The following is a 24,932-nucleotide window of genomic DNA, read 5'->3' as shown; positions in this document are numbered from 1 at the left end:
CCCAGCGCAGGTTGACTATGGACTTGAGCAAAACCCTTAGGATGCACCTTTATTCTGCGTTGTTTGAGAGAGACAACAAGAGCAAGAAGGGGACAGAAAAGGTTGGGGATGACTGACACCAAAAGGAGCTGCTTTCTCGCTGTATCACAGACGGATGTGCACTAGAGCAAGGTGGGTTGCAAGTGTTTCACTGGAAAGTGATACAAGAAATGCATCACAGGTTGGAATTAGAGAAAACAGACCTGCACACCCATTGACATCAGCGTACACATCTGGACTGCTCCTCTGGCCTAAAACCAGGTAATGTGGAAGGGCCAAAGCTGTGGTCACTGCAGACCTGATGGCTGAGAGCCAGGATCCCCCCACCCTGCTTGGGAACACCACAGTCTGCTTGCCCTCCAAAGCAAAGGCCTCGGCTGGAGGTCCTGTCCAGCCCTGTAGACCTACAAGTTCCCAACCTATAATCTGAAGGATCAGCTGCCAGCTACTGCTCGGCAGCGTGCTTTCTGGTGCTGCCTCTGGATGGAAACATGATCACAAACATGATCTCATGTACTAAGGCAGGGTTGGCACCTTTTGGGGTTTGATCTTTCCGTTAGATTTTATGGTGGTGTTTTTAAGGCAAAGGAGACATCCTGGTTTCCCTTAATTGCACAGCTTCTTCCAAAATCAAAGATAACCATCCACTGGAGGAAACAGCTCTTGACCTAAGGCCATATCCACCCCACATCTTCCCCTCCTGCTGTGGCTCATTAAAATGGGATATGCCATTGGCTTTTATTTGAGGAACCCATAATCCCACAGAAGGGACTGACCTCTGAGTGGGGGATGCTTGTATAACCTTTGGGCAACTGCATTTTATACCTGATTGCTGCTTCCAGTCTGCCTGACAGACCCACAAATGGTATCCCTTCATGTTTCTGCTAGATACCTCTAAAGAAACCATCGACAGCTGTCCTATCAGCTTCAAATATCTGTTTCTCGCAGCCCGCAGCAGTCTGTTAAGTCATAGGTTTGATAGTCGATGGTTTCCGTGAAGTCATGAGGGATCCCGATAGAGACAGACTCCACCTCGGTTTTGTAGGTGGCTGTCACCCCCCCTTTGCTGGAACCACCCCGGATTTTGTTGGAAAGGCTGTTCATCTTCTCCTTCAGCTGGGTGGATGCTGGTTTCTGGAAAGGAGTGAGCATTTTCCAGCCCTTAAAGCTGAGTGTTCGCCTCTTACTGGCTCTCTCCTGCAAGGAGGAGTGAAATATGAACGAGCTGTTCAGGGTGTTAATCCTGGGCCTCAGGTCCGTCTCGGAGTCTTGCACCGAGCTGTTCACAGAGGCCCCTCGCCAGTGGTGGTCGTAGACGCGCCAGATGGGCCGTCTTCTCCGGTGGCATTGGCACTTGAGCAGCCTGATGAAAGCTCGCTTGAACTCTTTGCTGGAGCACGGGTAGATGATGGGGTTCACGCAGCTGTTGAAGTATCCCAGCCAGAAGATGACCTTGAAGACAATTTCAGAGGGCTTCAGAGATGGGAAGAAAGAACCTTGGAAGAGATTAAAAGAAATATGGTTAGAAGAAGGGGAAGGGTATGGCAGTACACAGTAGCAAAGGTGGTGGTCAGCCCAGTTTGGAAGAGGTGAGACCTGCAGTAAAGGCTGAAGGTTTGATTCTGCTATTAGGTCCTTGGCTAGCAATGCCGCTGCCATTAAAGTGAAGATCTCGCCACTGCAGGACTGCAAGACATCGACCCTAAAGTGATAATGATGGATAATACTATGTCTTTGGCAGAAGCCTCCTAGCCCCCACTGCGAAAAGGCTCCTAGCAATGGACCCAGGACCCTCAAACACAGCTGTGATCCATCGTGGCAAGCCCATACAGCTTGGAGGGAGGCTCTTAATTGTTGCAGGAGCTATGCAAGTATGAGGGGTGGTGGGGATGGAGGATTTTTGGCACACCTCTCTCCAGATAACCATACAGCTAACACCCGCCTCCCACCAAATCCAGTGTGCACCGTGTCTTGAATGGGATCCACTCCAGAGGATAAAGTGCTGGTGCAGGTTCCAACAGCCCCATGGCCAAATCTGTTTACCTCACTGTGGCTTCAGCCATCCAGCTCTGAATTGATGCAGGAGACTTGCACCCAAGAGATATCTTCCATATGTGGGGGCCAGTCTGTTTTCTGAGACCCTACAGCAGGAGCTGAGGCCATCATTTTGGGGAACAGGTTCAGTGGTCCCCACAGCTCCCTAGTTTATCAGCACAAGACAGCCAGGCCCTGTCCCATTGCAGATCAGGCAGCAAAAATCGTTGCTCGGCGGGTTTGCACGGATCGGTTCTTGGTGCCTACCTCTTCCTACGTGTTGTACCGCACAGTTCACCACTGCAACGTAAAAGGATGGCTACAGCCCTGCCACCTGCACTGATGGAAGAGCAACAGCCCTTCACCTACTACACCCATGTATTTTGGGTCATCAGTGTCACACACCCTCTGTTCGAATTTTGCAGTGATGCTAAGTTGGACTCTTAAACTGGGCTCAGATAACATCCACTGCTCCAAGCTTGTACCTGCTACTTGAAAACTCTTTTGTCTACCCCAACCCCTATTTACGCTTTTGTGCCGGAGGTTCACGATGGTTTTCTTCGTGAAAAAGCCGGAGATTTTTTTTGCAGCCAGAAGATGTCAGTGTTGCTCCCCCATGGCCCCATCACTTGGCCTTCCCCACTCAGATCTGAAATAACTTTCTGACTCAGCCTTAATTTCTTTTAATTTTAGTTCTGGATGACAAACCGTGCCGCCATGTGACTGAGCGTTAATTTGTATTTTAGTAAATAACATTAGCTCTGGATATTATTATTATTTTCCCTGCATTCAAAAGCATGGTGTCAAAACAGTAAAACAGGTGCCAGGAGCCAGAAATTTGGGACTGACACTACATAAAAGCCCCCCAAGCTGTTTGCTGGAGAAAAACCATCATCCAGGAAACCCAGACCACTGGTTCCAGCAAAGCTTTTGTACACTCATCCCTAAAAAGTGCAGAAATTGCAGCCAGACTCAGCATTAGTTACGTGGGCTACACCATCACAGGGATGTGGGTGAAGAAAGTTCTCAACATTTTCTGATGGTTAGGCAGGGAAAGCACAGATGCAGCCTTTCAGCATAAATATCTGCCAAAGTCCAACCCAAGTCGTAGGACTGGAGCGCACACTGGCTGTCAATATGTGCTGAAGGAGGCATTGAATAAGGACAGTAAGCAGGACTGACGTCTCTGTGCTGGAAAGACCTGGGGCCTTCATGGAAATGAATGACATTTGCAGTTTAATGAGCAGCCGCTGGTGTTCTAGCCTGTGGTTTTAAACAGAGCAATAACACCGGGGTTAGGTTTTGTAGAGGCAATGACCCCACTTTGGCTGGTTTTGATTAAAGGGGTTTATTCTTTCTGGGACAGTGGTAAGCTTTATAGGTTGGCTCTAGGCTGCTTGAATCACCCCATCCAATTCTAACCACAGCAGAAACACCAACCCCGAGTGTTTAGCCAGGAGCTTTTAAACACCCCAGTGGTGCTGGGGACGATCCCCTTTTGCATCACATGTGCCCTCTCCTACTTCTTCATCCCACCATGGCTTTGAGCCTTCCCCCTTTTTCACACTGCCCCCAACCCACCTCCCTGGACCCACAGGCACCATCCGATGCTTTGGGCAGTGTGGACCAGCGGTGGCTTTCCAAACCCGGCATTAATTCCTCTCCTCAATCTCAGGTCTTGGCAATAGCTGATGGGTCTGTTTTCCTTCCCAGGCTGCTCCATCTCCATCCTGCCCAGGGACCTGAGCCCTGTGCTCTCTGCAAAGGGATCCCTGGCTCTCAGCCCTAAGACATTGCGTTGCCCCAGCTTGACCCTGCCATAGCTCAGTGTGAGCATTTGGGTCTAATACAGGGGAAGGAGCTCATTAAGCATGTAATTTTGCTCATACCCTTCTTGGGGAGAGGTTGCATGCCTCAGTTTACCCACTGAAGAAAGGGGCTAATTACCATAAACTCTTTCATGGTGTTGCTGTGAACCCTGTTTGCAGCGTGCACTGGGTTCTCAGAGAAGCTGCAGCTTTATGTAGCATTTTTTAACTTTAATAGAGAAAGGAAAAGAAAACAAAAAGCTATGGTAACAAAGCAAATAAAAGAAGGGTCTCTTTAGAAATGGAACTAGTAATTACTCCTTGAGCCAGGCTACTTAAGAGATTGGTGCTTGCTTAAACAGCCTGTGGTTGTTAAAATAATAATTTATATCTAGTGTTTAGCGGTACATTACACAATGCAGTTTCTGTACTACATGCTTTGTCTTTTACATCCAGATAAAAAATACAAATTGGAAAGAAGAAAAAGCTATGAATTCTCTGAATTTCAACTTTGGCTGTTTTTCACCCACTAGAACCTTGTGTACATCTGAAGACAAGGGGCTCATTACCATCCTCATTACCATGCAAATAAGCGTGCCCCTTGGAAGAGACGTGTACTGAGTGCATCCATAGTTTCCTCATTTGATCACTCTGGGATGAACAGAACTAGGCAGGGAGTCCCCAGAACAGGTCCTTGGCTGGTAACTTTGCACATGCTGGTAGGCACTGGGAGGCTGCACGTAGGGAAATGTTGCAGGGTCTTATTTAGGGAAAGAGTAAAGAATGGAAAAAATTAGCTCTTGCTTTCATACACAAAAATATGCAACAACATTTTGAGAGAGGGAAGGTTTTTGGACTGGGCTTTGTAACAGTTACTGTATAGGAGCGTAGATGTCATTAGGATGCGTGGAAGACAGTACTGAGTAATGGACACTTGAAGAGCTCAGGAAACACAGTCGGATGTGTCCGAGGTCCAGAAATAGAAAATGAGAGTAAACCATCACGTATAGCAACACAGAGTGATGCACCCGCACTTTGGCCTGATATCTCAGTGTAAGAGCACTTTTTGATGATCTGTCCCCAAAAACATCAAAGCCGGAACAAGGCAGTACCGAAGAACAGGAAACCCCAAAATTGTAGGGCCTGTGTCACAGGACAAGTTTGTGAAACCTGGTCTTGTTTCAAAGAGGACCTCTTCCTACTCACCCCAAATCAGCCCTCTGGACACCTCTCTTGGGCATCCAGCTCAACACTTCATGGCAAAGCTTGGTGTGCTTTTCAAAAGAGGAGGTGGTGACACCCACCTTGGGGACATCCACCCGTGGCGTGGTCTTGGTGTGGTGAGCACTGACACTACGTGCAGCGTGTGTACTGGGATCCAGCAACCCGCTGCCATGCTGGAGCATCTGGGAACCCAGAGCCCTCACAAGGAGAGGACAATGGAGACTTGGCTTGCCCTTGCTCTGCTTGACCAGGACTGCTACTTTTGGAGGTAACGCTCCCAGCAGGGAAGTCTCCATCCAACCTAACCAAACCCACACGTGAAACACAGAGACAGCCTGGGCAGTAGGGACAGACCTCTGAGGTCCCCCTTCTCCACCCTGACTCCCTACCCAGCGATGCTCACTTTCCTGGTGGATGGAGGATCCTGGTTGTATCTCTGTGTAGGATGCTCCCAGGTAGGGTGGGATGCAGAGCCTCGCCCTTCATATTTCCCACTGCCTTGTTGAGCAGGCTCCGTGTTGGATTATGGAGATCCTGCTGAGGACTTTGTCTTCTCCTGATAAATAAAAATTTTATAATAATACTGCTGGGGGCTTGAAAGTCTGTTTGGGGCCTTTATGGCTTTCATCATTTTATAGAAGGTCATTCCACATCTTGCAAAGTCTTAATCCTAGTGATAGAGCTGGGTCTGAGCAAAGGCTGCAGGTCCTGTTGTAACCCTAGATAATTATCTTCAGAATCATTAAGAAATGAAGCAAGCTGCAGGTGAGCTCAGGGAAAGCCTGCCCGCACCATGCAAAGTAACTGGACTCACAGACTAAACATGACCTGAAAATTGAATTTCATTTTTCTGGTGGTGCAAAACTTGAGCCAATGAAGTATGTGCTCTGAAGTGAAAGCAAAAAAGTAATTTATTTGCTGTTCTTACAGCGTGTGTGTATGTGTGTGTGTGCAGCACATGCATATGTGTTTGTATGCTGTGTGTGTGCCTACACTTTTTTTTTTTTTTTTTGTAGTTATAGTCACCCTGCTTATATCTGGGGAAAAACCAGCCAGGTACAAATCTCTGAAGCCATGGGCATGCTCCCCAATGCTGTGACACCCTGTGCTGGCTGGCTAGTGGATGCAATCTCCTCTCCACATATCCAAACACATATCCGATTTTTTTGTGTGTGTTGTTTGAGCTAGCACAACCTCATGAACTTTCCCTGTCTGCACTTCTCCACCCTGCCCTCCCCATGACTCACTCAAAGGTGATATCACTGGATTGTTTGGAGAGTTGCTGTTCCCAGTGTTCAGCGCTCAAAAAATTAAAGCAAAACAAGAAAAAAGACAAATGCACAAATGAAAATGGACCCAGTCCAATCTAAATTCTGGCCCCAGCTCCCAGTATGCAGCCAGAATCTGTGAGCAGGCTTGCTTTCTGCCGCAGTTGGCAGAGGCATCTTTGTTTTAAAAGGTCCCTGCTTTACAGCATGTCCTGAATAGTCTTCGGCACAAAAGTGCTGCAGACGTGATAGCAGGTGGGTAAAAAAAAAACAGGGCCAAAGTCATGCCCCAGTGCTGTCTCACCAAGAGTGGGAAACCACTTGAGGACCACCAGGATTGTTCACACTGACAAGGGGCTTCACTGTGGGCTTTTATGGGAAATCACCCCTGGACAAAAACAGGTTATGGAGGGTTGGACCTTGCATGTGTTGGTGGAATGCTGTGGAGAAGGTCAACAAGGAACTGTTATTCACTGCCTTTTCCACTACAAGCCACTCCACAGGAGATGGAGATGAGCGGGTAGTAGGTTAAAAGCAAAGAAGAGAAGACGGTTCTTCTCACAGACTGTTGCTCAGCTGTGGATGTCCCTGCAGGAGGCTGTGGATGCTAAAAAATGATTGGCCAAACTCATGGAAAAGAAGAAATCTACCAAGGTGCAAACCACTCTGTTCTTGAGTTAGGAAGCTCCAGAAATCAATATATAGGGTCAGACCTGTGGTGGGGACAGGAGTCACATCACCCAAGCCTCTCCTGAATGTGTCCTCAAAGGCCAGGAGGGGTCTGAGGACTCCCTCAGGATGTGTCGGAGCAGCAAGTCAAGAGAACTGTGGCTGGTATAGGAAAAATCCTGACGTAGGAGGTACCGTAGCTGCTGAAGCTTACTGTGGGCTCTCCTGGCCAAAGAAAAAGTCAGTCTCTGCCTTCTTTTCTTTCTGGCTCTCACAAACTAGATTCATTAAATCTGGTCCAAAGCAATCATGAGCTGCCACTTTCTTCCCATTACTCGGCTTGTGTCCCTCCTTGCTAGCTCCTTCCCAGGCCCCATGATGGACAACCTCCCTGATGCAGCTGCCAAGCTATGGAAGAACGGGCTGGATATCGGCAAGGATTCCTGCCTATGTGTGGGACTGGGAGTCTCAGCTTCCTACCAGTCTTTCCCAACCTTCTCCTCCATCCACTATCGACCGCTTCCACTGGGCATCTGTAGGTGTATCAGGGTCCCTAGAGGGTTAACACCTCCTTGCAGCTGGTGGCATGTCTTGGAGTGATGGAGGAGTTCACTGCCCTGCTAGGATGGATCCAAGAGCTGCTTGGCGTAGGGAAGAGGACAGCATGTTTGCAGTCACTCCGGCATTTTCCCCGGAGGGCGATGGCGTTGGGATATCGGGTGGAATTCCTCAGGCCTGTGAGCCTTCCAGCCGAACCCATAAACAATGTCACAGATAAGCGACAGCTTCCATCACGCCAATGAGCTGCCTGTGTGCCTCTCTGCGCGTAGGCATGACTGCTTGCTCCGAATTCTGCACCCTAATCTGGTTGAGAAGAAAAGCAGGCAGAAGCTACCCCTCCCCTGCCCATTGCTGACCTTCTAGGCAGTGTTGTGTTGTCCCAAGTGGATGGTTGGAGAACCCTTCGCAATGCCAAAGCCCATGGTGGGATGTGCATATCTGACATGCAGGGTCCCCATGGGGAGGGCTGGCAGCCTGTGGTGTGGCGGGGCTCAGGGAAACATGGTTTAGTCTGGGGGTGGTGGGGCGGTTGCAAAGGCCGGAGAGTCCAGCCTGGGGGGGGGCAAAGGCTCTGAAAAACACCCACGCTCTCAAGCAGGATCTTAAAGTTGAGGTCTGAGTGCAGTTTGCCTGTCAGTAAGAGAAAAGAAATGCAGCGGAGCCTTGCTCTGATCATTTACTGGTCTAATTCATGGTCCCCAAAGCTGTCCCTTAACATCTAGGCAGTGTGGTCCTAGTGAACGTCTCCAAAGCTTTCCTCTAAGTTGCAGGACATCAGTAGGACTTTGACTGAAATTGCCCTTCATTCCCCTCAAAGCTCAAGTTGGAGTTTTTCTCAAAGCAATCCCATGAATCCGGACTACTGATGGGAGTCATTGCCATAAGGATGTTTCTGAAGCATCAAATTATCTGAAAATTGTGGGTCTCTTCTGTGAATCATGTAATGGAATTTAGGTATCTGAGCAGGTCCCTGGGCTCCTTTTACCATCAATGGTTTAGTTGGTAGACTCCGTAGTGAGAATGGAGTAATCCATCTCATCCTAAATGTAACCCTGTACTGGGCAGGTGGATCACACTAGGTGTCAAAGGATTGCACCCAGACTCCTGGTTCATGGGTAAACACATCATGGGCATCCAAGGTTACTCCTGATGGATTCCACCCTCAATGCCATTGGTATTTAGTGGTCTCCTCCTCTCTTAGGAGGAGTTGCCAAAGCTTGCCGTGCATCAGTTTCTCTCCTGTGCAGGATAGGAATTTCATCACTGGAAGAATCTCATCAGTGAGCCTCACATAGTGGTGAAGGGTGACATAGTGAAAAGCCACACAGGTACATCTGCACTGTTACCTAACAGAAAGCTAAGAAGTAATTTCAAGTCTTGGATTGTGCACAGTGCTTAGCGTGGTCCAGCTAGAACATCTAGATTTAGGTCTAATTTATCTCTAGATAAATTTGGTTCAGGGAACAGATCACTCCAGAGACCATTCCAAAAAGACCATAAAGACTTGACTATGCAGTCCTCTAACATTGTCCCAGCAGGCTCTGCACCCTTAATTACCTCCATATGCTCTCACGCCACATCACGGGGCACGCAATGCAAAGCATCTGGTTTAGACTGAAGATCCACTCTGGTGGGCTGCCACAGAAGCCCCCCTGCTCTTCCAGAAATTCAAAACTCCCACAAGGGAATAATTATGTCATAGAACCCCTGGGGTAATGCATGGAGCCCAAGAGAGGCTTTGGACCAGGTGCTATAAAGTACTTAGTCTGCTCATCTGCTCTACAGCCCTTGCTCTGGGGGCTTGTGACCATAATCTGGCTTTTTTTTTCTTTTTTCTTTTTTTTTTTTTTTTTTTTTTTTTTTGTAGCTGTATAGCTGACCCCTAGTAGTTAGCTTGGTTCCTGAGCGAGTTGTAGCTAAACTTATGATTTGCTGGATACCATTGGGAATGTACTTATGCGATACTATAGACAGCTGAGGGGGCCCAAAGAAGATTGAACGTGCCAAGTTTCTTGGGAGGGCACTGACCCTTCGTTTGAGAACACACAGCTGAAAGCAGCAGCAGAAACCCCCCAGGAAGTCATTAAATTCATTGCATTCTCCCTCCAAGGACCCAGATGTCCCATGCTAGCACCTTTGCTAGCTTCATTGCCCTGAACTGAGTATATATGCCGGCAGCGTGAGGACTGAGAGTTTTTCCCTGCTTCTTGAATTTTAAGAGGATCTGTGGGGACCCTACTCAGGCAGGGCTAGGTAGAGGAAAGGGAAAGAGATTTTGAAACCACACCTGGACTTGGATACTGCAAGCCAAGCTCACTCTATAACAAAGCTTTTAAAATGGTTAAGGCAATGCTGTCATGAGGAAATGAAGATCATGATCAAATATCTCCTTTGCACGTTGTGGAAGGCAACGTTGGCCCATCAGCTTTCTCATGCCCATGACGAAGCCAGGATCTGGGCTCTGAGGGCTGCTGCTGGCCATTGACCCTGGGCCACCCTGACGAGCTCATCATCATAAGTGCTTTGCATGAGAGCATGGCTAGTTCACTTTTGAAAAGGGACTGTACAGAGGGTAGCCCCAAGCTTGCTCTTAAACATCATCATCTCCATGCCCTCAAACCAAGCTGTCCATTAACTCGCCTCAACACTTTTTAGCTGCTTGGTTTATCCTCCAAGAAGAAGGGCTGGGCAGCAGATTCAGAGCCGCAGATAATGTTGAACATGGCAGAGTCAGTAGGAAGATAGGCTTTGAAAGTGAGTCACGAGATTAAAAAGAAGACAAAGATGTAAGCTTTTTTCATCTGGCTTCTGGTAGAGAGTCCCTTAAAGGTAATATTTTTGTAGTGTTTCTTATGCTTGGGAAAGTTATATGTGTATCCAACTGCCTATTCCTTAACGATTCACAGATAATAGGCTGACTCCAGCCCCAAAGGGGACTTAAAAACAAATCTTAAAATCATGAGACTCAGCAAAAGAACATAAATAAAACTGGGGGGGGGGGGAGGTCTGGAAGATTGGCTAATCTGGCAAATCCAAAGGGAGATATCAGGAAGGTTCTTATTTGCCAGATGCAAATGAAAAAAAAAAAAAGTCTCCTGAGAGAAGGAAAATGTCGGGGTAACCGAGTTGCATGTCAAGAGCTCTTGTCTTGCTGTCTGAGCAGGAAGAAGACTAGAATCCACGTGCTGATGTTAGAGTGAGCAGGGCAGAGACCGCAGTGAGATTCTTGCCTGGATGGTTAAACAGAGGAAACACGCTTGGAGCACTCTCTGAAAAGAAAACTTCCATCTGGCTCAGGATCTGAATGAACACAATGGCCTTGTGGGGTTGCTAGGTTCCCTCCAGGGCAATGCAAAAATCAGCATGTCATTCAGAGAGGAGCACTCTCGTGGCTCTCCATTCTGCAAACACGGGAGCGTCCTGAGTGTGAAGGTCTTGCTGCGTCTGAGCCTGGGAGTCTCTGCTCTGCACGATGGCATCCTGGGCACATTTCTGGCTAATGCAGCCAATATGACCAGCCCTTGGGGAAGGGAAGTATTAACGGACAGGCTGCCATCTGCAGCAGGAGTAAGCCATAGGTAGAATGTCTCATGGGCAAAAATCCAACCATAGGCATAGGCTGCAAATAATAATAAGCAAAGATGCTGCTCATCCAAGTCCTCTGTGAGCTTACCAGTGACTTAAACAGTATGATGACAAAATGTGTAATTTCTCAGCCTTGGATAGCTTTGTCCTTAACAGCTGGCTTGCATAATGCTCTCTTTTGGTGGACCGTAACTCTTTGCAGTAGGAGGCTATGGCCTTAGCTTCCTGATGCTTCCATTGCTGTCTCACTGGTGTGACTTGGATGGTTAAACATAGGAGGCCATTTTAGACACCCCAGTGTATCTTGGTCTACTGCTAATGTTTCAAAAGGGTGTGGGTCCTCTGTAAATTGTCTCATATCAGCCAGAACTGTGCAGATGCCTCAGAAACTATGGGGTGGTTCAGATGGCAACAGAGGCTGGTGTTTAGACTACTGAATTGAGCCCTGGATGTCTGGCTTTTAATCTAGCACAAATCCAGCTCAGCAAAATGAATCTCATACGACTCATGACAAACTACCTTGGTCTTTGACATACCCATCACCCAAGCAAACCTGCGCTGTGCCATGTCAGTGTCAGGGCCACAAAGAGCTTTAATTCAGTGCTTCTATGCAGAGAGAGGCAAGGGAGTTTGTCTACTATTAACTCTTTGCTTTGGAGTCTTGTGGCAGTTAGTTTAGGAGCGCAGTATGTCATCCCCACCACAAACAAAAAGTCTTCCTCTCCTCACCCTGTGACGTGAAGAATTGCCTCAAGTGATCCCTTTTTAGGAGACACAAGCAGAAGCTACCCAGCAACACAGGACATCACTATCATCAGTGTCTGCTGCGGATTTCTGTTCCCTTCGTGATGGGCTGCAGGATTCATCAGGAAAGTAAATTCTCACATGGGATTTCTTTGGAGCGGAGGCAAAATTCAATGTGGGGTTCGTTAGGAATATAGCCTCACATTCCTGTCTGTCCAAAGCTCCCTGTAAAAGGAGGTGTGTGAGTTATGGGGGAATTTCTACTTCTTTGGGGTCTCAGTGAGCTTCCATTGGCAACCCAGTGGATCTGTGTTTCAGTATTTTGCCCAGGCACTTCAATGGCTGACCAGCTAGCTGAGACACTTTCCTGATATATCCTGAAACCATCGTACAGGGTTTAGCTTTCAGAGCCTGGGATAAATGGAGGGGAGAATTGATGCTCTCAGCTGGGTGGAGACTGCAGACTGTGGAAGGGACAAATGTTGGGAGAGGTTCCCAATAAAGCTCACACTAATGTAACATCTAATTGATACTAGGAAACACTGCATGATCTTCTTTGCTAAATGTTCCTTTCATGGACTACTCTAAAAAATCAACAAGAACTTTGTGATCATTAGCATTATTAGTTAGAGAGACAAAAATATTGTATATAGAGGGCAGAGAACTTAATTAAATACATACTGACCTAAGAATAAACCCCAATAACCAAGGAAGAGAGGTGCCAAAAAGGACTCTGACTCTGGAAGGTAAGTTGGAGATTCACCACAATAATCTACCTGAGAAAACCCTAGGTATTATAACAAGAGAAGCAATGGCAAACTTTCCAGCAAGGTGGCCAAGTTAGTAGAAGCACTGCTGTGACTTAGCCCTGTGATAACTCCTTTGACACATGTATTTTATGGAATGCCATCAAAGCTTTTTTTGGAAGAAGATAGAAAAATGTTTCTTCAGCCCTTGACACAAAAAGCTCTCTGCTTCTGTATCTATAAATAGTGAATGGACATAGCACAGGGCTTTAGATGAGTGATTCTCCAACTTTTATGAACCAAAAACTTAATCCTCATCACTTTTTGCAGGCTGGCTGGCTCCCTTATACTCTGGTTTTCTGTGAACCATTTACCAAGCCTTCACGGACTATCAAGGTCTGGAGACCACAGTTTGGGAACCACTGTTCTAGACTACTGCTTCTTGCACTTAGTGGCAGACACAATGGCACTTTGTAGTGAGCACTCCAACTGGCTTCTTCTGTGCGACACCTTTTAACGGCTTCCTTAAACCTCCCTTTGCAAGTAACTGCCATTCCTCTGTAGCTACTGCAAACAGAAGCCTGGCTTCAGCTGACCTCCAAGATAAAATGTCCCATTCTATCAAGCTGTCTTCTCCACTCTGGTCAGAAGCATTGAGAGCGTGTATTTTTTCCAACTAAAGAGCAAGCTTGGGAAATCCTTTAGAAAAGGAGTGGAGGGGAATGATTCTCAAGCAAGTCATCCAAGTCTTGGAAAAACCACTGTGTTTGCTGGGTCGGACCCAAGACTACTCTTTGTTTTTCCAACTCAGAAGTTCTTTTCTCTGCACTTGGTTTTCTAAGAATGTGAACTCACCCGCCCCGTCCTGTTTACAAGCTCGTAAATATGTAGATCAGATTTGGCTGGGGGGTAGGCCTTGGAAGGGCTGAATCCAGCTGGGAACACATGGCATTTTATGTACAGTGAGGCCAGATCTGAGCTGCACAAAGGAAAAAGGCAATTTTTCATTGGGCCCAACCCAGGAAAGAATTCTCCCCCAGAGCAAAATATATGAGTCCTGACTTTAACTTACAGCATGGGGTGAGCAGAACGCGCCTTGGGTGGGTGAGCATCGCCAGGATCCAGACAGAGATAACACCATTGATCTAGGAGGATTCTACAGTGGAAAGTTTACTTAAGCTGATTGCTGGCAATGCTGGTGGCCCCGAGTCTGGAGAACTTGCTAGTGGCGGGGCGCCAGCGTTTAGAAAACACACTATCAAGGGGAGGTGTGGGAGCTTCCTCAGAGCGTTTCCACTGTGCCGGTCCCAAGGACATTCTGTTTATATCACAATTGGGCAGACAGCACGTCACCAGCCACGGAGCCTGGCACCGCAGCTCTCACAGCCCGTGCCCCCCGTCCCGGCGTCGCCGGCTGTGAAGGATGCTGAACAGCATCCTCCAGAGAGCTGGACCGCTGGACCCGGGTGCCGTGACGTTGAGGAGGAAAGGGTGGGGAAAAAAGGATGGGGGAGGTTGATATTTTCAGCTCTGGTGAAAAATCAGGACTGGCTTTGCAGGCTCAGGAGAGGTTATTCAAGACCAGCCAGCCAACTTCTTGTTTCGTTTCAGGCTTGGAGGGGAAAATCCTCCAACGCCTGCCCTGTTTCCGCACCCAGCTCCAAGGCACAGCCCTTCTGGCTTTAGTATTCATGGAAAAATCTGCAGAGTTTCTCATCATTCGCCTTCTCTTTCTTTCTGTTGGTTTTTTTGTTTGTTTGTTTGCCTTTCGTTTGTTCGTTTGTTTGTTTGGTTGGTTTTTGTGTGTTTTTTGGTTTTTTTGCGACAAGAAGGGAAACTTAAAAAAAAAAAAATAAATCATATTTCCTTCTTCTCCCCCAACCTGGAATTATTCAGATGAGATAACAAAGAGTTGCTCTGTCTCTCCCCAGCCCTGAAAACCAGCTTTCAGCTGATACCAAAGCTCTAAAAACATTGCACTTCAAAATGAGACATTTTCCCCCGCTCAGAAAACAATGGGTCATTGTAACAGGGCTCCAAAAATATAACAGGAATGGTGAGATAACAACATCCTCGTTACTCCTGACAGTTCCTGAAGCCCTTAACTTGAAGGCATGAAGTCTTTGGTTGCCTGCAAAGGATCTCTCTCGCTCGGTTCTTTCCCCGTCTCCACGGGGAAGGTCATGTCATCTGTCTGATGTCACCAGCTGTACATCTCTTATCTGGTTATTCGGCAGTGATGCACTTCAGTCATATCTCTGGGGGTACAGCGAACAAGGACAGGATAAAGGACCAGATTTTGACCAAGGAGCACCCAGGCTATTAGCATGGACCCTGGCATGACTTTGGCTTGGTCATGGTGCAGTGGGTAGCAGAGCCAAAGGATCTACCTGCATGCAGATCTCTGTTTGGGAGGGTTTAGTTGTGGCAATGGCAGGCACATGGCTAACAAATTGACCCCGCTGCCTTTTATTTGCTAGTGTTGATGTGATGGGGGGATGACACTTTGTGCTAGGTGCCGTACAAACACAGAGTGGTGGGAAATCCAGTCCCTGAGGGTGGTGTTCGCTGCCCCCCACAACAACACACAAGGTGTCAGGACCTGTCAGTGGGAAGGGGTAACAAGCTCAGAAAACCCATACTACTGATATTTTCTGTTACCTGAACAATCCTCCTGGATTTCATGGCTGAATAGAAAGTAAAATGACATAAGAGGCAAAAACTGGCTGCCTGATTGTCTTAGCCACAGAGCTGAGCCTGGGACAAGCACGAAGAGATGCTGGGGAGGACCAACCATCACATCAGACCATAGCAGCAGACCAACCATCACATCATGGTGGTTTTGTTTAAGCTTTACAGCCACATGGCGTTTTAAGAAGACATTTCAGAAGAGAGAATGCAAGAAACTTGCTTCATTGCCTGGTTTAAATGCCTGCACAGGGCAATGGGATCTCTGCTGAGAAGAGATGAGTGTCTCAAAGTGCCTCATTATGGTGATGAGGCTCATTCTCCACTGACATGCTTCCTGCTCCATCTCTGCCCTACCTCTATTTCTTTTTCAATCTCTGATCCTAAAGGGAAAAGATGGAAATTTGCATTCAATTTTCGTGGCAATTTGAGTACATCCCATGAGATATCTGCCTGCCTCTCTTGCCTTTTCATTAGATAAACAAGCTTTTTTGCCTCCTGTTCTCTTCACTCACTGCTCAGAAGTAATAGCCATGGGATATCGGAAGCACTCCCTGTCTTGCTGTGGCCTTGACTTCTAATTAACTTTTGGATATGCTAATTTCACATTTTCACTTCTTGTTCCAGGGAAGTGACCCTAAGTGGACTTGGCACCACTCCTTAGGAAAGTGTTGCTTTTGAGGACAGCCCCTGTCAAGACTGCTGTCATCCCAAGCAGTTATTATCTCCTCTTCTTCCATCATCACCAACTAGTTTCTGACTTGCCACCTCCCTCTTAGGAGACTTTGATGGGTCCTCATGTCAAGTGAAAAAAACCCATGCCATGTAAAACTTGCTTTGCTTGTGCACTTCCACCAACAGTGTTGTCTGAGGGCAGGGAGTCTGGGGGTTCAATGAGGGGCTCCCAGTGGGTCCCCAGGATCTCTCGGTCAGCAGGTCTGCAGACAGAGATATTCAGTCTTGTCTTGTGCAATGAATCTATGGCTGGGTAAAGAGACTCTACATTTGCTGTAGACAGGACCCAGCTTCCCTACAGGTGCAGATCCCCCTACCAATTGCCTCTAGATATTAAAAATGCTGAAAAGAACAATTTCTCTGGCAGCTGAAACCATCTATCTTAGACAACAGTGGTGATATGCTTCTTCAAGACTATCCACTTGTTTGTACCTAGGGACAAATATCTTGTAATACTGGGTGAAGTTAAGACATCTGATGATCCCTAACAGAAATGTTATGGCACAGATTTTAAAGGTAGATACACATTGAACTCTCATTAAACTCGTGGGCATTAAGCATGAAAATATCTTCTGAACATGAGGATTCTCAGTATCAATCCCAGTACTGTATACATTAGCAATACTGTCAGTTCTGGGTCAGTATTCATGCCTGTCCTGAATAACAGCACATGGGAACATTTTGGTGAAATGGTTCTTTAGAGGAGTATCATAGAATCACAGAATCATAGAATCATTTAGGTTGGAAAAGACCCTTAAGATCATCAAGTCCACCACTAAACCCTGTCCCTAAGCACCACATCTACATGTCTTTTAAATACCTCCAGGGATATTTTTCCTTCCAGTAAGAGTTGATGACTTGCTCTTACAGCTGCCTCCCTCACAGAAAGGCTGTCAAGGCTGTTGGGGAGACGGCATGCATGATCCACCTAGAAGTAGCGTTTCACAGAGTGTTAGTAATAGTAATGCAAGCTCAGATCACAAAAAGCCAAGAACAGGAACAGATGAACCAGACCAAGGAAGACTGAAAAATGCAGGTGGCTCATATGGAAAATCAAGTCCCAATTTGGTGTCCACAGCGCAGAAAAGAAGCCAAGGAGTCAGAAAATGCTCTGAGGAGCTCTATGAGACAATGCAAAAGTCTGGAAAACTTGAGTTAGAGCATAAGATGAAAAGATCTTCATCTATTGGCATTAGCCAGGAGAAACTGAAGCGACTTGCTCATGCAGTACGGTGAAATACAGAGGAAGTTGTTTCTGATAGCAAACGTATCTTTAATCTAGCCTAGAATGGTAGAAGAAATTAATGGCTTAAAGTTATAACTAGATAAATTTACCCTAGAAAGAAAGCAGTTATTTTTAATAGCAAGGATATAAAGCAACTGGAAAAAGCATAACTAGAGACATGAGTTCTCTATTATTTGCAGTCCTGAGTTAATGCTGAGTGTCTTTCAAAGGAGAAAACAGTTTTTGAGTAATAGGGAAGTTGAAGAATTTATTGAACAAGGCAATTAGGGTTGCAATTGTCTGTAAATCACAGTAGATAGAGCAGTCCGTTCTATACTTGGAAACTACAACTACGATTAGCGAACTCCATTCCAAAATGCGGTAGGTCTTGAATATAGAAGAATTGTAAAAATCATCATGTCACAGAGGGTCTTCAGACATGATAAGTACAAGAACTGTTTGGGAAACAGTTGGTCTGTTCCAGAAACTGCTTTAATTGGGAATAGCAGTAGACCTTTATTCCCTGCTGCAAGATCTTTCCTGGGGTTTGACACACATATGCGGTGATGTCTACATTTCTATGCATTTGATCTTAATTAGAGGGACTGACAATGAGTCAGGCATCTGTGTCAAGGGGTTTAATAGAGTATAATGAAGGTTTTGCTTGTTGGGGATCATGTCAACATTTAATTAATTACAATGAGCTACAATGTTGGTATTTGAGACCAGTTAGTCCCTCCGCACTCTCACATCCAGAGCTAATATCCTTTGGTGTGCTAGTAATTACCCAGAGCAAACAAAGCTGGGAAGAAATAAGCACCACAGAGTGCTTTCTGGGTCCTTCTTCTCAAAGCAATGCCATGAGCAGAGACCTGAGCCAGCTTTGAACAGTCGTTCAGGTCCCAGCAGCATTAAAGCTGCATTTTTTGTGCTGCTGAAGAAATCAATGCGTGACATGCTAACGCTGCACTGCAGCTCTGGGGGCAGCTGGTGGGAGCAGCCTTGGGTGTTCCTGTGCTGTGCTGCTTGGTGCCTGCCTGCCTGCCCGGCCTTGTATTTGTGGGGCCCACCGCCCACCGGGGAGCTGTTCTAAGGACCTTCAAAGGAGCTGGAAGAACGGATATATTGATGTAAAACTCCATGAAAAAAAGCTTTTCTACTAACGCTCCTTTCTTCTGACCTGGGAGCTTTGCCCTCTCAGTCCACCAGAAAATGCATAACCAAGACCACGACAACAAACCCCCCTCAAACAACCAAACCAGCTTATTAAATAAAACACCTCCTCTCTCCTTCCTACACCTAGTGCTTTCTCTGTGGAGACTGTCCTGAGGCCCCCATCAAAATACCCTGTTCCCTGTCAGGGCAAGCAAACAAGCCTCTGCCCGTGACTCCCTCCCGTGCCTTCCTCTCCGCAGTTGCGTCTCGCTTTCTTAGGGACAAGTGCCAAAGGACACATGCTCGTTCCTGGCCATGCCCAAATGAGGAATATCAAACCCAGGGCAGCCCTGCCTGCAAGCACTTGGCAAACTCTGCCAATTGCTCAGTGGCACTGGAGTCCTGCATGGCATCAATCCTAGGACTGGGGAGGCTTTGCATCCCCATACTCCCATCACCCAGCATTGCTTCTCCTCTTGGTGGTGGGTAGGTGACTGCTTTCTTCTGCCATTCCCTCTACCTGGTTGCTCTCCCTAAGGTTTCAGGGACACTACCTTATTTCCTTGGCCTTTTATATCCTGTTCGATGCTGGCTGCCCGTACCCTTTTCCATTGCTAGTGAGGTAGCATCTACTAAGAGTCTCAGAAATAGAGTTAGCCACGCCAGAAACCAGCCTGAGTCTTCAAGGTAAGCCACAGGGACAAAAGCAAGTGATGGGATGACATCACAGCTGCTTTCATATTTTTCCAGGAATATGCCAGCTTCCCTCAATGAGGATGTCTCAGCCCCGTGAGGGTAGGTCAGGGAGAAAGCAACGAAGCTGCCCTCAGATGTCTCTCAGGGTGAATGCATCTGTGCTTGCATGCCTGCCCATGTAGATCCATGCAAAAGGAGGTTGTTACTGTGGGTTTTCTCACCTTAGCTGAGCCCTTTGACTCCAGGTGTCAGATACCTTGTAGGAGATATAGGCTTTAACATAAAAAGATCTCAAATCCCATAACTGTAGCACAGAAGCATCTGGGATATTACTTTGTCCTACCTGCAGATATGACATCTAAGACTTCAACAATCACCACCTTGCTTATGTCTTTCAGAGGTCCCTTTACCTCCTGCTGGCCCAGAGAAGATGGGGCTGCTCTCCTCACTGTCTCAGTTGGGGTAAATGGCACCTGGACCTCTCATTGCAAGGTACTGAGGAAAATCCTTGAGGAACGGTACTTTCAAAACCTGGCAGCTCTTCTGGGTTAGTCTGGGAAGCTAGAGCTGGTCCACTTTGCACAATGAAATGAAAATAATAATAATAATAATTAAAAAAATCTCTGATGGATTGCCCAGGGTGCTTTTCGAGGTATAGAAGAGATAGGCTGAAAGCCTGAATGTGAATGTGGAAGAGCTGTAGCTGGGACCTGAGACTCTTATGTCCCTGGGAAGCATGTCAGCATAAGACTATGAGAGAAGGGGATGGCTTTTTTTCAGTGAATACCTCGAAAAGCACTGCAGGCCAACAAACACATTTCCCTCCATGCTAGATCTCCAGCTGGAGCTGCAGTGCTGGACTCATCCTGGCTGGAAAGGAGGGTGCATGAAAAATCACACCTGTGTCTCAACGGTCCTCCTTTCTAGAAGTCAGATCTGCAGGTCCACCCCGCACTTGGGATCTCTTTCTCACCTCTGTCTCCCTTTTTTAGGAGGAGCAGACTGTTATGCTGAGGACCCAGCTGCAGCTCTAAGAGGCTTTACAGAGCCTGGTCTGGCCTTGTGTCTCTACTGCCTGCCAAGCAATCACTGCTGATGAGTGCCTTAATAAATATAGTTTATTCCAAGTGTACCTTGGATGCTGAGATCTCTCTTGGGCTAAGCCTGATGACACACAGTGACCTCCTGGCATTTGTCTTTAGAGGGAAGCAGATAAGTCCCCTGATCCCAGCTCTTCCAACTGTATAAGTGGATGGATGCTATCTCCCAATTATACATCAGGCCATGTAGCTTCATTCAGACACCCTGGTCTTTTCAGCATATGCATCTGAATTCCAGAGGGCATGACCCAAGCTAGCAGGGAATGGGGCAGTAATTACTGTTTGCAGCCAGACAACTCCTTTGCTGTTAAAAAATAAATAAATTGCTTTTCTAACTAAACCAGGCTCTTATTTAAAATCTGGATGGATGTGTGTGTGTGTTGGGGTGTGTGCATGAAGAAAAAGCTGTTTGGGCTGCTGTTCCTGTATATGGGGCCCAAAACACGGAGAGTATATGAGGCTTGGCACTTCTGCCTTCAACCTTGGATATCTGGAGTATCCCTGAGTTTTTTTGGATCTTCCCATTACACTTGGAAGGCCTAAATCAGTCTACTCCACTGATGATTTTACATGAAAGTAGGGCTAATTCGGTTCAAAAACTGCACACAAGCATGTGGCTGCCCAATGTCTAAATTCTAGGGCTGAGTCTTTACAGGTGTATTTTGTTTTTTCTACTGTCCTCCAGGCTTGAAAGCTCACATTAGCTCAGCTGTGCTTGCCCTGGTCTGATAACCTCTTTAATACCTCTTAGAAGTAACTACAAAACATCAATACGCTGCCATTACCAATACCATTAAGTCCATGTCGGAGCAGAATTGAAGGAGCTCCCTGCCAGGCTTGGAGTTGACCTTGGGCTGATCCTAGATCCAAGCAAACCCATTTCAGATTTACTGAGAGGTCTCTGCACAAAACGTATTGTGACAGATGCTATACACTCGAGAAGTGGGCCCATGTGAACCTCATGAGGTTCAACAAGGCCAAGAGCAAGGTCCTGGGCAATGCCCAGTATCGATACAGACTGGGGGATGAAGGGATCGAGAGCAGCCCTGCTGAGAAGGACTTGGGGGTACTGGTGGATGAAAAGCTGGACATGAGCCGGCAATGTGCGCTCGCAGCCCAGAAAGCCAACCCTGTCCTGGGCTACATCCAAAGAAGTGTGACCAGCAGGTCGAGGGAGGGGATTCTCCCCCTCTGCTCCATTTTCGTGAGGCCCCACCTGCAGTTCTGTGTCCAGCTCTGGGGTCCTTAGCACAGGAGAGACATGGACCTGTTGGAGCAGGTCCAGAGGAGGGACACGAATATGATCAGAGAGCTGGAACACCTCTCCTATGAAGAAAGGCTGAGAGAGTTGGGGTTGTTCAACCTGGAGAATAGAATGCTCTGGAGAGACCTTACTGTGGCCTTTCCATACTTAAAGGGGGCTTATAAGAAAGATGGGACAGACTTTTTAGTAGGGCCTGTAGCAGTGGACAAGGCATAATGGTTTTAAACTAAAAGAGGGTAGATTCAGACTAGATATAAGGAAAAAATGTTCTACGATGAGGGTGGTGAGACACAGGCACAGGTTGCCCAGAGAGGTGGTCGATGCCCCATCCCTGGCAACATCCAAGGTCAGGCTGGATGCGGCTCTGAGCAACCTGATCGAATTAAAGATGTCCCTGCTCGTTGCAGGTGGCTTGGACTAGGTGACCTTTAAAGGTCCCTTCCAACCCAAATTATTCTATGATTCTATGATTGATGCAGGAATAGATAACCAGGACTGGGCTGAGGTGCATCGGTAGTAGAAGAGACAACAGCAACAGCAAAGACAATTAGATTGCAGAAGGTGAATTAGAGGCTCCCATGTACCTCCCTGACTCCCTTGAGAATAAAAAGTCATCTTGTAATAGACATTTCAAGCTGTTATGTTGCTCAGGTTGTTTGTTTAATATGGAGATTTCTCTGAAATTTTGAGGCACAGGTGGGCATCAGCTGTCTAATCATATGGGCCTAGCATACCGGAACAAAAGGCCAAAGTGGAATAATTGAAATATAACAAACTGGGCCAGTTACAACGTTACTGACTTATATGGCTCTCCAGTTGGGTCTGATTTTAGAGACACAGAGTAAGTGAGTTTGGAAGGGATCTCTGGAGGTATCTGGTCCAACCAGTACTAAAAACATGGCCAACCAAGTTTTCTGTGCAAACAGGAAAGAGCATGGCATTGGTGCCCATTTCTCCCATTGGGTTCTAAGTGTCTGGTCAGAAATCTGGAGATTTTTCTAAGTCACTAAACCAAGCAAGGTATGGCAAAGCATGCCATGGTTGAGGGTGGCAAAATTCCAGCATCAGATGAATGATGCTATATTTTTTACAAGTGACAATATTCACCACCTGTACTAAAAAAATAGAATCAAATCAGGCTTTGCATTTAATCTTTTTTAGAGATAAATAATTACTTCTGAATAACAGATACCATGGTTTCATGCGTTTAATCTACACATGAGATAATCCGTACTCCTTTGAAAGTTACACTGCTTGGAAACATCTGCTGATAAACCATACTCTCAGCCAACTCACGCTATAAGACAATCAACTCAACTTCAGGGAAAGGGTACCGAAGTGCCTGTTGTGTTTGGGGGAGTCCTAGGATAAAGAAAGCCAGTTACAAGGGACTGGGGCAATGGAGCTATTGGGAAAGAGGAGGCAAGCTTTGCAAATGCTGAAGCAATTAATCAGGAGTTGGATTTAGGGTCAATTTACGTCACACAGTATATCCTTGCACTGCTGTTAGATGGTAGAGCTTTTTCCTCAACAATAACCCATACAGAACAGACTTGTAGTGTTGTAGATACAGCCTGAATTACAGGAAGCATCAAAAGCAGACTTCCACACTGGAACCAGTTTCATAGCACCAGGGCAAACAGAAATTCCCATGTAAAGGAAATAGTCTACTACTTACTCACTAAATAGGCCAGATCCAGTTTCTCTGGCCTGAGGTCAAGGGAGGGACTAGATCAACTCTTAAGACAATTTCCAGCCCCAACTATCTATATTTCTACAAAGCCAGTGGTACAAATCCCCATGATTTTAATGTGACAAGATGGAATTGTTAAGACTCAGTTTTTTTTCAGTGTGTCAATACATGATTGGGAACAAAGCTGCCTGGTTTGTGGGAAGTTTCAGTGTTTGATTTCTGTTTTCTTTCAAAAAGAGAATGCAATAAAATAATTTATGAAAATTTCCAAGAAACTATAAATTTGCAAAAATGAATTCTAAGAGCCTTCAGTGCACACTGTTGTCTAAAAGGGATGTATCTCTGGAAACCTGACAACTACCAGCTGATGTGGAAACACTTGTTAATCCCTGGAGACAGTCGTGCCAACAGTCACCTACCACTAGACGGATCTGCACGGTGGGGTAGTCTCCCCATTCTCAAGCCTCCCCAGCCACAGGGTACAGAAGATGCAAAGTCCTCAGCCAGCTACGTTCCCCGGGCTTTTCTTGGGCTGAGCAACACAGAAGATCAGGCAATGGAAGTCCTGTGATTCTTGGAATTCATGAATCTGGGAATCTGGAGTGTCTTAAAGTCCCCTAAATTAACGTACTTATAGTGGGAAGCCTTGAAGCATGAGAAAACCCTTTCTGGAGCCAGGGTGCTCAGGGCTTCCAGGTTACTTGCATTGGATCCAGGAGGCAACCCTGGGTTAGCACAGAGCTGCCAAGGTTTTCACTCTGCTGGTTGCATGGTAAGAAAGCCATGGAAACTTGGCATGAAACCGGCTGCCCTAGAGCTACGAGTAATGATTGAAGTAGAGGTTGTTAAACCTGGGACATTTCCGCTTGGTTTTCCAACTGGTATTTTCCAATGAACTCCTCCTTCGCTGGCCAGTGTCCAGACCTGCTACTCGGGAATCTTGTGAGTTCAACATCTGCTTAAATCCTTCACTTACTTTGGGCCATTGCACCCAGGAGAATGACAAGTGCTTTGCAGATGTGCAGAAGGCTGAATCCATGCCCCAAATATTGCAACAAGAAGGTCAAATGAGACTGATTTGCATTTGCTGCTGATTCTGCATTGACATTGGTGAGCACAGGGCCTTCTGTCATGACTGCACAAAGGAAGGAGAAGGGGAGAGGTTGCACAGATGGATTTTTTCTCCATCCCCTTTTTAACCTCTAATGGTTTTCTTATCTTGTTTCTAACTCTTCCTTCCTCACTTATGTACCCCGCCATTTCCCAGCAATTTGATGCAAAAGACGCCAGTCAATCACCTGCAGGCAGTTAAACTGCTAATTTTGTATCTATCTGGAATAGCCATTTTCAGGTTTGTAAATGTAAATAAATACAGGTCTGCATGACAACGTTTGTGCTTTGCAGCAGCATGCATGCCACCAGTCACTCCAGCCCTACACTCCTGACTGCTGTTAAGCTGCTGATTTGGAAGTACAGAAGTGGTGCAAGCAATGGAGATAGAGGTCTCTTATTCTTTTGATCGCTGATGAGAATGGAGGATAATATCCTACTCAGACAATTTCTCTTTCTGTTTGAAGAAACTCCTTCCAGTTATAGGTGACGATCAAAACACGCCTTGACAAATGGATGCTGACCTTTAGATTGTCCTAGGGGGGATTTCCCATTTGAGCTCTCTAATAAGGTAACTTTTGCTTCTCT

The 24,932-nt window shown here is 46.5% G+C and overlaps 1 protein-coding gene across 2 annotated transcripts in view; it reads right to left on the bottom strand.

Annotated features, from left to right (window-relative positions):
* The window catches only part of ADRA1D (adrenoceptor alpha 1D), a 49,801-nt gene that overhangs the window by 3,013 nt on the left and 21,856 nt on the right, over window positions 1–24,932 (bottom strand). The window contains exon 2 of one of the 2 annotated variants that reach the window (XR_007504549.1): window positions 149–1,535. Coding sequence is in view for 1 of the 2 variants with exons in the window: in XM_049791597.1 (XP_049647554.1) it covers window positions 967–1,535 (569 nt within the window). In the remaining variant the exon portion in view is untranslated. Of the gene's footprint in view, window positions 1–95; window positions 1,536–24,932 lie in introns of those variants that run through there. The other variant, XM_049791597.1, reaches the window with a different exon arrangement.

The sequence above is a fragment of the Accipiter gentilis genome, chromosome 3 (genome assembly GCF_929443795.1).
Source record: "Accipiter gentilis chromosome 3, bAccGen1.1, whole genome shotgun sequence".
NCBI classification, from domain to species: domain Eukaryota; kingdom Metazoa; phylum Chordata; class Aves; order Accipitriformes; family Accipitridae; genus Astur; species Astur gentilis.
This window is presented reverse-complemented; position numbering and strand designations above follow the sequence as displayed.